Source organism: Parasteatoda tepidariorum, chromosome 5 (assembly GCF_043381705.1).
Source record: "Parasteatoda tepidariorum isolate YZ-2023 chromosome 5, CAS_Ptep_4.0, whole genome shotgun sequence".
Classification (NCBI taxonomy): Eukaryota; Metazoa; Arthropoda; class Arachnida; order Araneae; family Theridiidae; genus Parasteatoda; species Parasteatoda tepidariorum.
Window position 1 is genome coordinate 88,921,353 of NC_092208.1, and position 12,109 is coordinate 88,933,461.

The 12,109-nt window shown below is 27.2% G+C and overlaps 2 protein-coding genes across 2 annotated transcripts; one reads left to right on the plus strand and one right to left on the minus strand.

The window, feature by feature from the left end:
• Positions 1 to 782: 782 nt before the first annotated feature.
• On the minus strand, positions 783 to 2,760 carry LOC107436570 (post-GPI attachment to proteins factor 2-like). The gene has a single exon (XM_016048335.3). It carries the CDS (start codon positions 2,492 to 2,494, stop codon positions 1,670 to 1,672), a length of 825 nt encoding a protein of 274 aa, XP_015903821.1. The 5' UTR covers positions 2,495 to 2,760; the 3' UTR covers positions 783 to 1,669.
• A 134-nt stretch (positions 2,761 to 2,894) lies between these two features.
• Positions 2,895 to 4,919, plus strand: LOC107436576 (Nedd8-activating enzyme E1 regulatory subunit APP-BP1). The gene has a single exon (XM_016048340.3). The coding sequence runs from the start codon at positions 3,185 to 3,187 to the stop codon at positions 4,781 to 4,783; it is 1,599 nt and encodes a 532-aa protein (XP_015903826.1). The 5' UTR covers positions 2,895 to 3,184; the 3' UTR covers positions 4,784 to 4,919.
• The last annotated feature ends 7,190 nt before the right edge of the window (positions 4,920 to 12,109 follow it).

Genomic DNA, 12,109 nt, shown 5'->3' on the forward strand with positions numbered 1-12,109 from the left:
TTAATAGTGAGTGAAAAGTACATCAGCCGACAAGTTTTCTTTCTCTTTAAATTATTAATAGATTCAGTGTGCCTTGCTATGACTGTTTTTTTATCTCCATTAAATCAGATTAACTGGAATTTAAGCCTCACTTTTTGATGTCATTTTCAGAGTTCTCCCTAGGTATAAAGAATGGCAGAGCACTTCCTCTTTGGAAAGGGAACTTTGAGTTTTGAAAGGGCACTCAACATCGCAAAAATTTATTAACATGTGTTAGATTTTGTAATACCTGAATTTGATCCACAACAATTTATAATCTATCCTCTTATACTGATATACGTGTAGATTTCAAAAAATAATGATCCTCCAAAATAAGTAATTAAATTTGTATTTTAGAAAATAAGTAAAAGACATGCTAAGAGAGAATTTCTATGCATAAATTTTTTTCAAAAAAAGTAAACTAAAAAAAAAAATTCATTGGTAAACTTACAGTTTGAAAACATTTTTCTATAATTTAAACTGAAAATAAGAAAATGAAGATTCAAAAGGTGGATTACTTTTTTAAAAAAACAGTTGGTACATATTTAAAAAATAATTTTCAAATTAAAAAACATTATACGTTTATTCAGGGATGAGAGTAGTCAGAAAGTAAAAAAGAGGAAATCCAAATGATGGTGACCATCNTACTATCCCCCCTCCCCCCCGAAAAAAGAGATACTTATAAATATTTAACTAATTTGGAATAATACTAAGAAAGTAAATATTTGTAACAGTAATCAGAATTAAACCAATAAACAGAGATATTTTTACTACTGTGTTAATTATTATTTAAACAGTGAATTAATTTCTTTCAAAATGGAACATGAATAAAAAGGCAGTGTTTTTAAGGCAGCTTATCTTTTAAAAATGGGCACATTTATTGGGATCAAAGTGCAAGCAGGACAGGCCACCCTTCAAAAGAAAGAACACTATTACATTTATCCGATTATCTGAGAAGATAATTTTTTCTCATCAAATTGAAAAAAAAGGAGGGAGAGACTTCACTCTTGAAAGAGAAAATTCCAATTATCTGCTCACTTTCAGTTTTTGCTTGTTTGTTATTTTATCACATTTACAGGGTATCTGCTACATTTTAGATTTTCAAATTCATGACTTTCCATGACTAATTCCAAGAATTTTTCATGACTTATAGAAGTTACTATTTTCTCTCACAAAAATGTAACAATAAATTTAAAAATGCATTATAATAACATTCATTGAAATGATAATTATAACTAAAACAGTTAGACTCTGCATCTTCATATTTAGAGACTTTAAATTTAAAAAACAGAGTAAAGAAAGAGCTGATAAAAAAATACCAAAGCAAATTCTTTTTTCTGTAGAATTATATTCTAAAGATACTTTTCTTACGGATCAGAAAGGAAAGAAATACTCCTTATTTGTCTGTTCTCATTTTGAAATTAAAAAAAAATTGCCAATGATTGGCTTGCTTCCGCTTGAAATTTAAATTCATATAAAAATAAATAATACAAATTCTTAAATCACAGAAGTTTAAGATAATTTGCTCTAGAAATGATGCTTTTTCTTTTATTCTTATTTCCACAGTATATTCTTCCCCAGCAAAACACCCCCTGTCAAAAAAGTTCCGTCCCCACCACTAATTAGGAATGACCATAAGTACATTTAAAGTTTAAGCAACTTTGACAACAAAATCATTTGTTAAATATTTTGCCTGTTGTTTTGAAGTAACTGAGAGACTGCAACAGGAACTAACAGAAACTACATGATCACAGAAATCCCAATAAGCAGTCATATGATAAGCCATGTTTGAAAAAACCACAATATATTCAAAGAAAGCAAAGTAAGTGTAGACCGTAGCCTCACAATACCAATTATGGCGGAAATAGAAGTATACAGCGAGTAGAAATGCAGTAACATTTGTCAAGCCAAATATAGTTTTATACTTCAGAGAAGTTCTTTCCAAAAGAGTAAGTCTATGCTTCACACCACGTTTCATTGCAAAATACAATAGCAGCATATTAGAAAGTGCGGATATCATGAAAGTGATAAAGCAAAGTTCATGAATGTGAAAGTTTTCAGATGAAGACACAAAGGTTAAACCGAGCAAACTCGACACTTCCGTGAATTGGAGAAGAAAAATAATTGAAGCTAACCATTGCCAAATAGCACTTTTATAAAGAATATCACAAAGATGGCTGTAATACATAGCAACTACTAAATATCTAGGTGCAGAGTGGATGGCTACGCAAATTTGCCATACGTGTCTTTGAGGTGTGAAACTACCGATAGATGCACTTATGGAAGGTAAGTAATTTGGAACATGGCAGTGAGTAAAAGTCGCTCTTTCAAAATTATAGAGAATAGACCATAAAACACAAAAAACAAATGACACCAATGGTAAAGACACAGTGTAGAGAGCTAAGGTTGGAAATTTTAGTTGCATTCGGGAAACCATGGTGAAATTGAGCTGACTTCTTCTCCAAAAAGGATACATTTATGCGCCAAATATAAATTTTACAATTCCTTTTAGCACAAAATCAAATCATCTTTAAAACACATCGATCAGATTATACATCTTACTAAATTAATAAGCGAATATTCACGGTACAAATTAAAATTTCATATCTCCTTCTCAGTTGCACAACTACTTTTTAATAGCAAATGATTGTACATTTATAAAACATAAAACTAAACAGCAGCATTAAATCCAAAAACTAATATTAAGTCAAGTAAACGAAAGAGTGTATTTTTTTTTAATTTGACAATATGAAAACAAATAATCGATTATTTGTTTCACATCTAGAAAAGAACTGGAAAACCTCTTCAAACGGAACTTCTTCAACGGACAATATCAAGAAATACTTTTACGAACAAAAATATTTAAAAAGTGTAAACAGTTGAAAAGTATGCGAACATGCATCAATTTATTTTGCATAAAAATTTCGCTTTTAAATTTCAATTTATTTTCTTCTTCAAAATTTAATTTTCATCCTGTAATTAATTTAATCTGTCTAACAGCTGTTGAAGTCTCTTTTTAAGTTAGCGTACATAATTTACATTAATTCTTAAAGCTTAGGCTAAAGCGCAACTACATAATTTTGAACTGTTAAACTTGTAAGAAAAAGTAATTCATATCGTCCTGCATGTTTTGGTTTTGGAGGCAAAACCATAGAAGCAAAACAAGATGTCACATATCGGCGATAGTAGTTACGAAGATTCACCGAAAAGAATCAAATATGACAGACAGCTAAGATTGTGGGATGATCATGGGCAGTATGCTTTAGAAGCGGCTCATGTTTGTTTAGTAAATGCCACTGCTACTGGAACAGAAATTTTAAAAAGCTTAGTCTTACCTGGAGTAGGTGCTTTCACTATTGTTGATGGTCATACTATTGAAGGTAAAGATGTTGGAAATAATTTCTTCCTTAATAAAGATAGTATTGGCAAATCTCGAGCTAAAGTCGCCACAGAGCATTTACTTGAGCTTAATCCAGACGTTCGGGGTGAATTCGTTGAAGAATCCGTGGAAAGTGTTCTTCAAGCTGATCCTGATTTTTTCACGAAGTTTACTGTTGTTATTGCTACTGATTTGAAAGAATGCACTCTATTAGGCTTAGCTGATAAATTATGGAATCTAGGCACTCCATTACTGCTCTGTCGTGTTTTCGGAATGGTGGGATACATGAGATTACAGTTTACAGATAGAGCCATTATAGAATCCAGACCCGAAAATGAGTTTCATGATTTGAGGTTAGATCAGCCTTTTACTGAGCTAAAGGAGTTTGCTGAGTCTATTCTTATGGAAACGCTGTCTGATATGGAATATGCTCATGTGCCTTTTGTGGTTATACTTCTTAAATATGTTGATTGGTGGAAAAGTCAAAATAATGGTCAATTGCCTAAAAACATGAAGGAAAAAAACCTTCTAAAAGCTGAAATTATGAAAGCCATGAGAAAAAAAGACGATGAAAATTTTGAAGAAGCTTGTCGTGGCGTCAACAGGTTGGTGGCTAAAACGACCATCCCTGGGGAAATACAAGATATATTAAAAGATCCATTATGTGATAACATAACGAGTGAAAGCAAGCCATTTTGGATTATGGCCAGAGCATTGAAGGAGTTTGTTAATAATGAAGGTCAAGGTTGTTTACCTGTACGAGGGGTTATTCCAGATATGACGTCGGACACTCAAAGTTACGTAAATCTACAAAATATATACAAAAGAAAAGCCGAAGAAGATGCTCATTTCATATACAAAAGGGTTCAAGATATCCTGAGCAGTATTGGAAAATCTCAAAATTATATTCGTGAGCAAGATATCAAAGTGTTTTGTAAAAATGCTCACTGCTTAAGAGTTCTGCATGGACGTGCAATCAAAGATGAGTACAATCCTTCTACAACTAAAGTTCAACCTTTGATTTCTAATTTAGAGCATGAAGATAGCGATATTATATTTTATGTTCTTCTAAGGGCATCTGATAGATTTCGTGAGGAGTTTGGCAGGTATCCCGGCCAAACGGATGACGTGGAATCGGACATTTTAAATTTGAAAAATTCTGTTGCCTCTCTTTTACAGGAATTGCAGTGTCCGGCAGTTATGAAAGATGATTATGTGCACGAGATGTGTCGTTTTGGTGATTCGGAGCTTCACTCTGTGGCTGCTTTTGTTGGTGGCTGTGCTGCACATGAAATTATTAAATTAATTACTGGACAATATGTACCCTTTAATAATACATTAATTTATAACGCTTTGAGTCAAAGTACCTCTGTTTTTTACTTATAAATGAGCATATGTATGATAAAAATTATATTCTTAATTTACTACTTCTTTAGCTATATTTAAAATGCTTAATAATTTGATTCAAATTTTTTTTCATAACTAATTGAAGTTAAAAAATGTCATTAAAATTAATCTTGCATTTTGTGTGTCTTTATTATTTACATAATTTTAGTAGTACTTTTTATTTTTACTGATCAATACATTCTATTATGGTCAAAATTTTAACTTAACATTTGATATTCCTTGTGATTATAAATTGACTTTATCCTTCTAGCAACCACACCTTAAGGGGTTTAATGCCCCTGAGTGAAACAAAACTTATTAGCTAAATCTTCAAAGGATTTTTTCTAAAAAACAATGTGCAAGAATTCCAGAAAAGAAAGTTGTACAAATTACTGATATAAAATTTATAATATTCATATTAAGAATATATAAATGTGAAAATTATGTTAAAATAGTCTAAAAACGTTTCAATGTAACAGACTCTTAATTTAATTTGAAACAAACTCTCTGATTAATTTTATTTTTGACTGTTTTGAGCAGTAGCCAAGTTAGTCATCATTGTTTTTGTAAACATATTAAATTTAATTTTAAAACTATTATAATTAACTATTATATTATAAAAACTATTACATAAAACTATTATAAGATGTTAGTAAACTAAGAATGAGGATAAGTAATAATTGAACAATATTTTAAGAAAGGAAGTAGAGGTAATACATTGAATGTTTTAAGGAGAAATAATGTTTGAAATTTGAACCTAAAAGTTTTTCTATCAGGCACTCTCAGTTATTCCAAATACCACATCTGAATTCCATACCACGAGTAGAACAATAAAATTAGTACAATTTTTTTTTTTTAACTGAATGGAATTCGATGAAAAAAGACTTTTCCTTACTATTTTGTAAATTCCAAACATATTTCAAGGCGACAAATTTGTTGCTTAGGCATATGATTTTACAACACTTGGCATGAACTTTATATATTATAAAATGTTTTTCAAATATATAAATATCAACCAAGCACTTCACAAATTCTAAGTAAAAAACTTATGGAAAGGGGAAAAAAGTTTTTGAGAAAATACTTATGCCTGTAAGTATCTATATATATTTTTAAAAATTTCAGATTAATTTTAATATGGTCTTACAGGGTAAACTAAAATTTAATAAATTTTTACTAATACAAAAATATAAATTAATTTCACAGTGATTATTTGCACACATGTGATTATTGGAACAAAGAATTATATCTGAAAATTTTGGTGAATTTATGGTTTTATAGTTTCACTTTCAAATGAAATTTTTTCTCAATGTGTACTTTTTTTAATACTAAATTTTTTTATACATCAAAGTTCATTTCTTTTCAATTGCATGAAAAAAGAATATTTTTTCGTGTTATGCAGAAATCAGAAACATTAACTGCCATAAAACGATGAAATGGTCCTGTTAAAGAGTGAGCACTCAAATGCGTGATTTGAATTTCTAATCTTATAATTTCTCATATTAAAAATATCAGGATTTTAAAAAAGTGTGCGAAAATCAATAGTTACTAAAAAATGAATTGTTAGAATTTATTCTTTTTGTAGAAATTTAAGCATAAATATAACTTTAAAATTCGAAATTAATATTTATTCATTTTGAATTTAGCTAATAAATATATTTTATTCTAAAAGTGCAAAAAGTGTTGAAAATCAACCGACGCAATCCTAACTAAATGTCTGGCATGCTCATCGAAAAAAGTGATATTGGACTGTTTATGATTTAAATGTGTTAATCAACAAAATAACTCTAAATGTTAGTGATTTATAATCTATTTTCAACAAGTATTTTGCAATTATATCCATGCAACTTAATTTCTTAAATTTTAAGTTATTATAGTAATAATTTCTCCAATATTTAAAAAGAGCCATTTATTTTTAAGTTTTAAATTATTCAGCTTATCATACAAAAAAAAAAATATTGATTATATTTAAATGTAACATTTCTCTTATTTATAAAACATAAATATCTTTTTTTGTTATTAACATTTCTGCAAATTAATTATACCACATATATCTATTTACATAATTTTTTTTTAACATACCTTTAACACTGAAAATAAACTTTTTTTTAGATAGAGGTTTTCGAGATAAAGAGGTTCAACTGTAATTATAATTTCTCTAACATTTAAAAAGGGCCATTAATATCAAAGTTTTCAATTATCAAATTATTCAGCTTATCATAATAAAGTAAATTATTGATTTTATCACTTAAATGTAACATATATATTTTTCTATTATTTATAGAACACAAATATCTTTTTCTGTTATGAACATTTTAAAAATAATAATTTAATATTTCAGTTTGTAAGACTGAATACAAATGATGCATAAATTTTAGAATATATCCTTTAATTATTTTTGAAATTGAAAATTTAAATAAATTCAATTTATACCTATTACATGTTACGATGATTTGCAATATTCTAAAGAATAAAATTATAAATTCTGAGAATGTTTTTCAGGATTATATAATGTTACACTATGTAAATGATCGCTGAAACAGTTTAAAATATCAGGGCTCGAAAAAACTCAGAAATTTTACCCGTCCCCGAGGACGGCTTGTCCAACAATGTACCCGTCCTCCTTTGAAACTAACCCGTCGCTTCTAAATAAATAAAAATATAATTTTCTCTTATTTATTACAAACATTTATATAAATTGCACAATGAATTAGTAGTTACTAGGATTACATTATACAGTAATAAAAGAAATACTAGGTTACTAATAGTAAAACCTAGTATTTCTATTATGAAATAATTTATTTCTTTGATGAAATAATTTAAATAACAAAGTTTAAGTTATCTGTCAATTTATCCGATGGTACTGCGTTTTTTAAATGAATCAAATATGACGTTTGCCAGTTCCACAATCAAGCCTATGATTTACAGCGGTTTCTGCACAGAAATCTGAAAGAGGTTTTCCATTTAGGTAGATGTACATAAATGCGTTTAACGCTTCTTGTTTAAGACCAGTAAGTAATGTGTTTTTTTGTAGGTTCATTGCTGAAAAGTACCTTTCAACCGCTGCAGTACTCCCAGACAGAGAAAACATCAATTCCACCATGCGCAGTATTTCGAGATTAGAGGGTCATTTTAGAAGTGTGGCGCTAGACTCTTGTAAGATAACAAAGATTGAAAATGTATCACGAACATTTACGGGAAAATGGCCATCCGCGCGGACGCTGGATTCGAAAAATTTGTTGTTCACGGGGAATTTTTGACCGCCGAGGACGGGCGTTTTTTCGAGCCCAGTAAAATATGATTTTTTTTTAATGATTCCTAAAACAATATTTTCTATCAAAGTTTATTTTAACGAAATTTTTGAGGGAGTGTATTCTTAATTGTTGATTTTCACTTCAGTTATTTTTTAACACAAAAATTAAATAAACCAGAAATGATGCTTTTTTCAATACAATTCTTTTTCTCTCCCGAAAAATCTCTAATTTCATATCGCCAAAAAAAAACATTGGCTATAGCACGTGAATATTTCTGGCAATGAAAGAAGGGATTGTCTTGAGATTAGTTAAATTCTGTAAATTAAGAGAAAAGTAACATATTTGTGAGATTAAAAACTTAAGTTTTTGTGTTACTTATATATTATTAAAAAAAACATAATTTAACATTTATTTCAAAAGCCAAAATATTCTTAAATATAAAATCAAAGACATCTTATTGTAAAACTTTCTATGCTATGCTTTAAATCAAATTTAAAACACATTCTAACCTATTATTTTTTTTATAAGACATTTCAGTTGAGAATATATTACTTGGAATAATGAAACATCAAAGTTTTTAAATGGTTTCATTTTTATTAATTTTTTTACACATTAGAGAGAAAGATAAACATTTTATAACTACATAATAAATATAAAGAAAAATCTACACTACATATTTTACAATCTAATTCATATCTAAATAGCTCAGCCATTTTGTAACATTTTCTCTTAATTAAGTTCAATATTTATGATCAGTTTACACTATGTTTTTTTAAATAAACGTTTCTATAAATATTCAAACAATCATTATGAAATTAGGTTCCTTGTTTCAATACAGAAATTTTTTTTAAAAAAGAAATATTTCATGATATAAAATAAAATTCCTGTGTATAACTCACGTGTACAATTTTTAATAATCCAAATGTTTTGAAATTGATGTGTATTCTTGAAAGAAAAGAAAAAAAAATGAGAAGACAGGCTTTTAGTTGTCTAAATAATCAAGTAAATACCATAAAATATGATAAATGTTATAAAAGCTGATAATAAATATTTAACCTGTGTTTTACTTTTCAACAGTAAACTAAACTAAAAATACAAATAGCTTAACTATTTAAAGAGTAATCAGGAAAAGAAACACAAAGTCGTCAAACATAGAAACATCACAGGAAGAGCATTTTAAGTGAATCTATTAAAAAACAAATTTATAACGCATATAAAATGTTACAGAGCTGATCATTGCATATTTGCTATCATTAAAAAAATAATAATTTATCTCATGCTTACAATGAATCATATAAGCATCCTGGAAAAATTCTAGTTGAAATTTTTTTCTTGACTTTTTATGCTGAAAACTCTAGCTTACTTTTTTCACGATATTTACTTAAATCTACAAATCAATAAAATATTAAACATGGTAGTATCAACAACAAAGCTGGTTGACATGCTTAAATAAAATATGAAATTTTCTTTTTTTTAGACTTTCAATAAAATGAAAAATTTTAAATCTTAATGAAAATATATATTAAAAGAAATGAAATTGGGTTTAACATACCTATCATTAAATAAATTAAGAAAATTACTTAATTAAAATTGTAAACTAATGTATTTCAATAAAAATTGTCTGTTAATTACTAATAGAGAAATACTTTTTTTTCTATTAAATATGTACAGATTAAAGAAACAATTTTCACTAAACGTGTTTCTTTTATTCCATAACAAATCACACAGAATTTCTTAGGTTACAGATGGCAGAAATGCATAAAAGAGTGAAAATACATTTTTCACATACATTGAAAAATTTAAGTTTTAAAAGCTATGGAAAAATTCTATTTTTTCCCCTCAAGAACTCAAAATTTCTTTACTAAAAAATTAAACATTTTCCTCATTTTTAAAAATGTCCTTAATTTTTTTCAGTTTGCTAAATATCCTTCTGTAACATTTTCTCAAAACTAAGTTCAAAACAGGGATGACATTTTATTAGGAAGAAACTGGATGAAATGGAAGGAAAAAAATGACCAACAAAATTGTTTAGCAATATGTATTATAAGAATACCTTATAACCAAACAAATTAAATTAAATTTATAATAGTATAGGCAGTTAAAAGTTTTTTGAATAAATTCTTTTAAATAATATATTTTTTTTTATAATTTAAGTCTATCTGAGTATTCATACTGCACAGTAATGATAAAAATTAGTATCCTATTTGTAATTATACATTCAATATGTGATTTGTAGTAGTGTATATGTTTATGTGATAATTTAATTTAGTAGTATTAATGGAATTTTATTATGACATTTAACTCTTTCCTCATGTAATTATAAAATAAGGTTTTATTATACTCATTAATGTAAATTATTGAAGGATTACAGTTATTTTGATTTCCTAAGAAATTCATTGAATGTATTTTTATTTACAATTGTTGCTTTCTAATTTTTACATACTTCAAAATAACGTAGTAATTTACACTATTATTTCAACAAGATAGCAATCATAATTATGAAAAAAAAAATTGTTTTAATATTCAATATTTTTTTGAAAAAGTTTCTTCTTTTGTTGGAAGAATTCTTTTTCTTCCTGGGCGGATTTTTTTCATTGCGGAGGAAATTTGCTATCACTCTTTTAAAACGTCACTTAACATGCTCTTCACACTCAACTATTCTTATAATACACAAATATATATATATATAAAACCCTCTAAGCAAATACCTAAGCAAACAAGTTGGATTTTAACAAAGACATTTATAAGCTCATTCATTACTGAGATCCATAATATACCTAACCATCACCAAATGGAGAGATTTTATAAAAATGTTGGCAACAGCTACAGGCATAAATACAAAGGTTGTTGTATCCTAATGTGTAAATTAATAGAAAACTTAGCTTCCATATATTCCACAATTCGCAAAACTACTACAACTACATGATTATTTTGTATTTTCTTTATTCCTCCCCCCTCCTGAAAAAAAGTCTTTATGGGAATTATTTCATCCAAGGTAAAAATTTAAAGCCCTGTGTTCTTTTTATTAATAATTCAGAGTTCTTATTCAAAGAGGAGTAGAACAGGGCGATGTGTTCATGACGTAGAACAAAGTGTATGTAAAATATTGAACAATTTTAAACACAACAATGAAATTTTATAAAATATACTCCGGATATATATTTTACAATAAATATTGAATACTTATTACAAGTATTATTAAATTCAATATTATTTAGAGTGTGTTTAAATTTCATTTTGTCAAGGAAAATATTGACAAATGTAAACTGGTAAAATATAATGCAATATTGTGAAATATTTCTGGGCATATATTGAGATACGAAAAATTTTGATATTGCCCAGCACTAATGTAAATGAGAAAAAAAAAAAAAAAATTCTAAAAGGACTCCAAAAGTAAGAATGAAAAATCTTTCAAGGTTAAAAATTAAAATTTTCTTGACTCTGACTATGTAAAAGTTAGGTTCTTAGGGTTAAAAAAGATTTTATGAAAATTAAGTTAATTGTAACCAGGACGTTGATAATAAATGAATTTTTTTTTAAAATTTATAAATTATAGATTTTTCTTCTAATTATTATTTTTTTTTGAATAATATTTAATACCATTAATTATTTTCTTTATAAATTGGTGAAAATTTTACATTAAATCTTGTTATTTTAAATAATAATAAAAAAAATTTTTTGGAAATTTTTAAAGGCAGTATTTACCCTTTTAACGTTATTTTTTATCGTTTTCAGAGGAATTTTTTAAATGTATTTTTGAGAACCTTTAGCTCATTATTATTGGTTATAACCTATCATGATAACAATTCTGTTATAAAGTAGAATTTTGTATAATTACCATTAATTCTGCAAGAAAAAAAAAACGTGCATAGAAATGATCAATACTTGACTTAGATTTATAAAAAAGTTCAATTGAATACAAATAGGAACTTGGCCTTCCTAAAAAACATAAAGTTGAACATTTTAACTACAGATTCCATCGCTTAATTATATAAATATCTTAAGGACTTTTACTATCGTTTAATAAAGCAAGTTATATTTGTGTAACAATGAGTAAAGCGGTCATAAAGTGAAA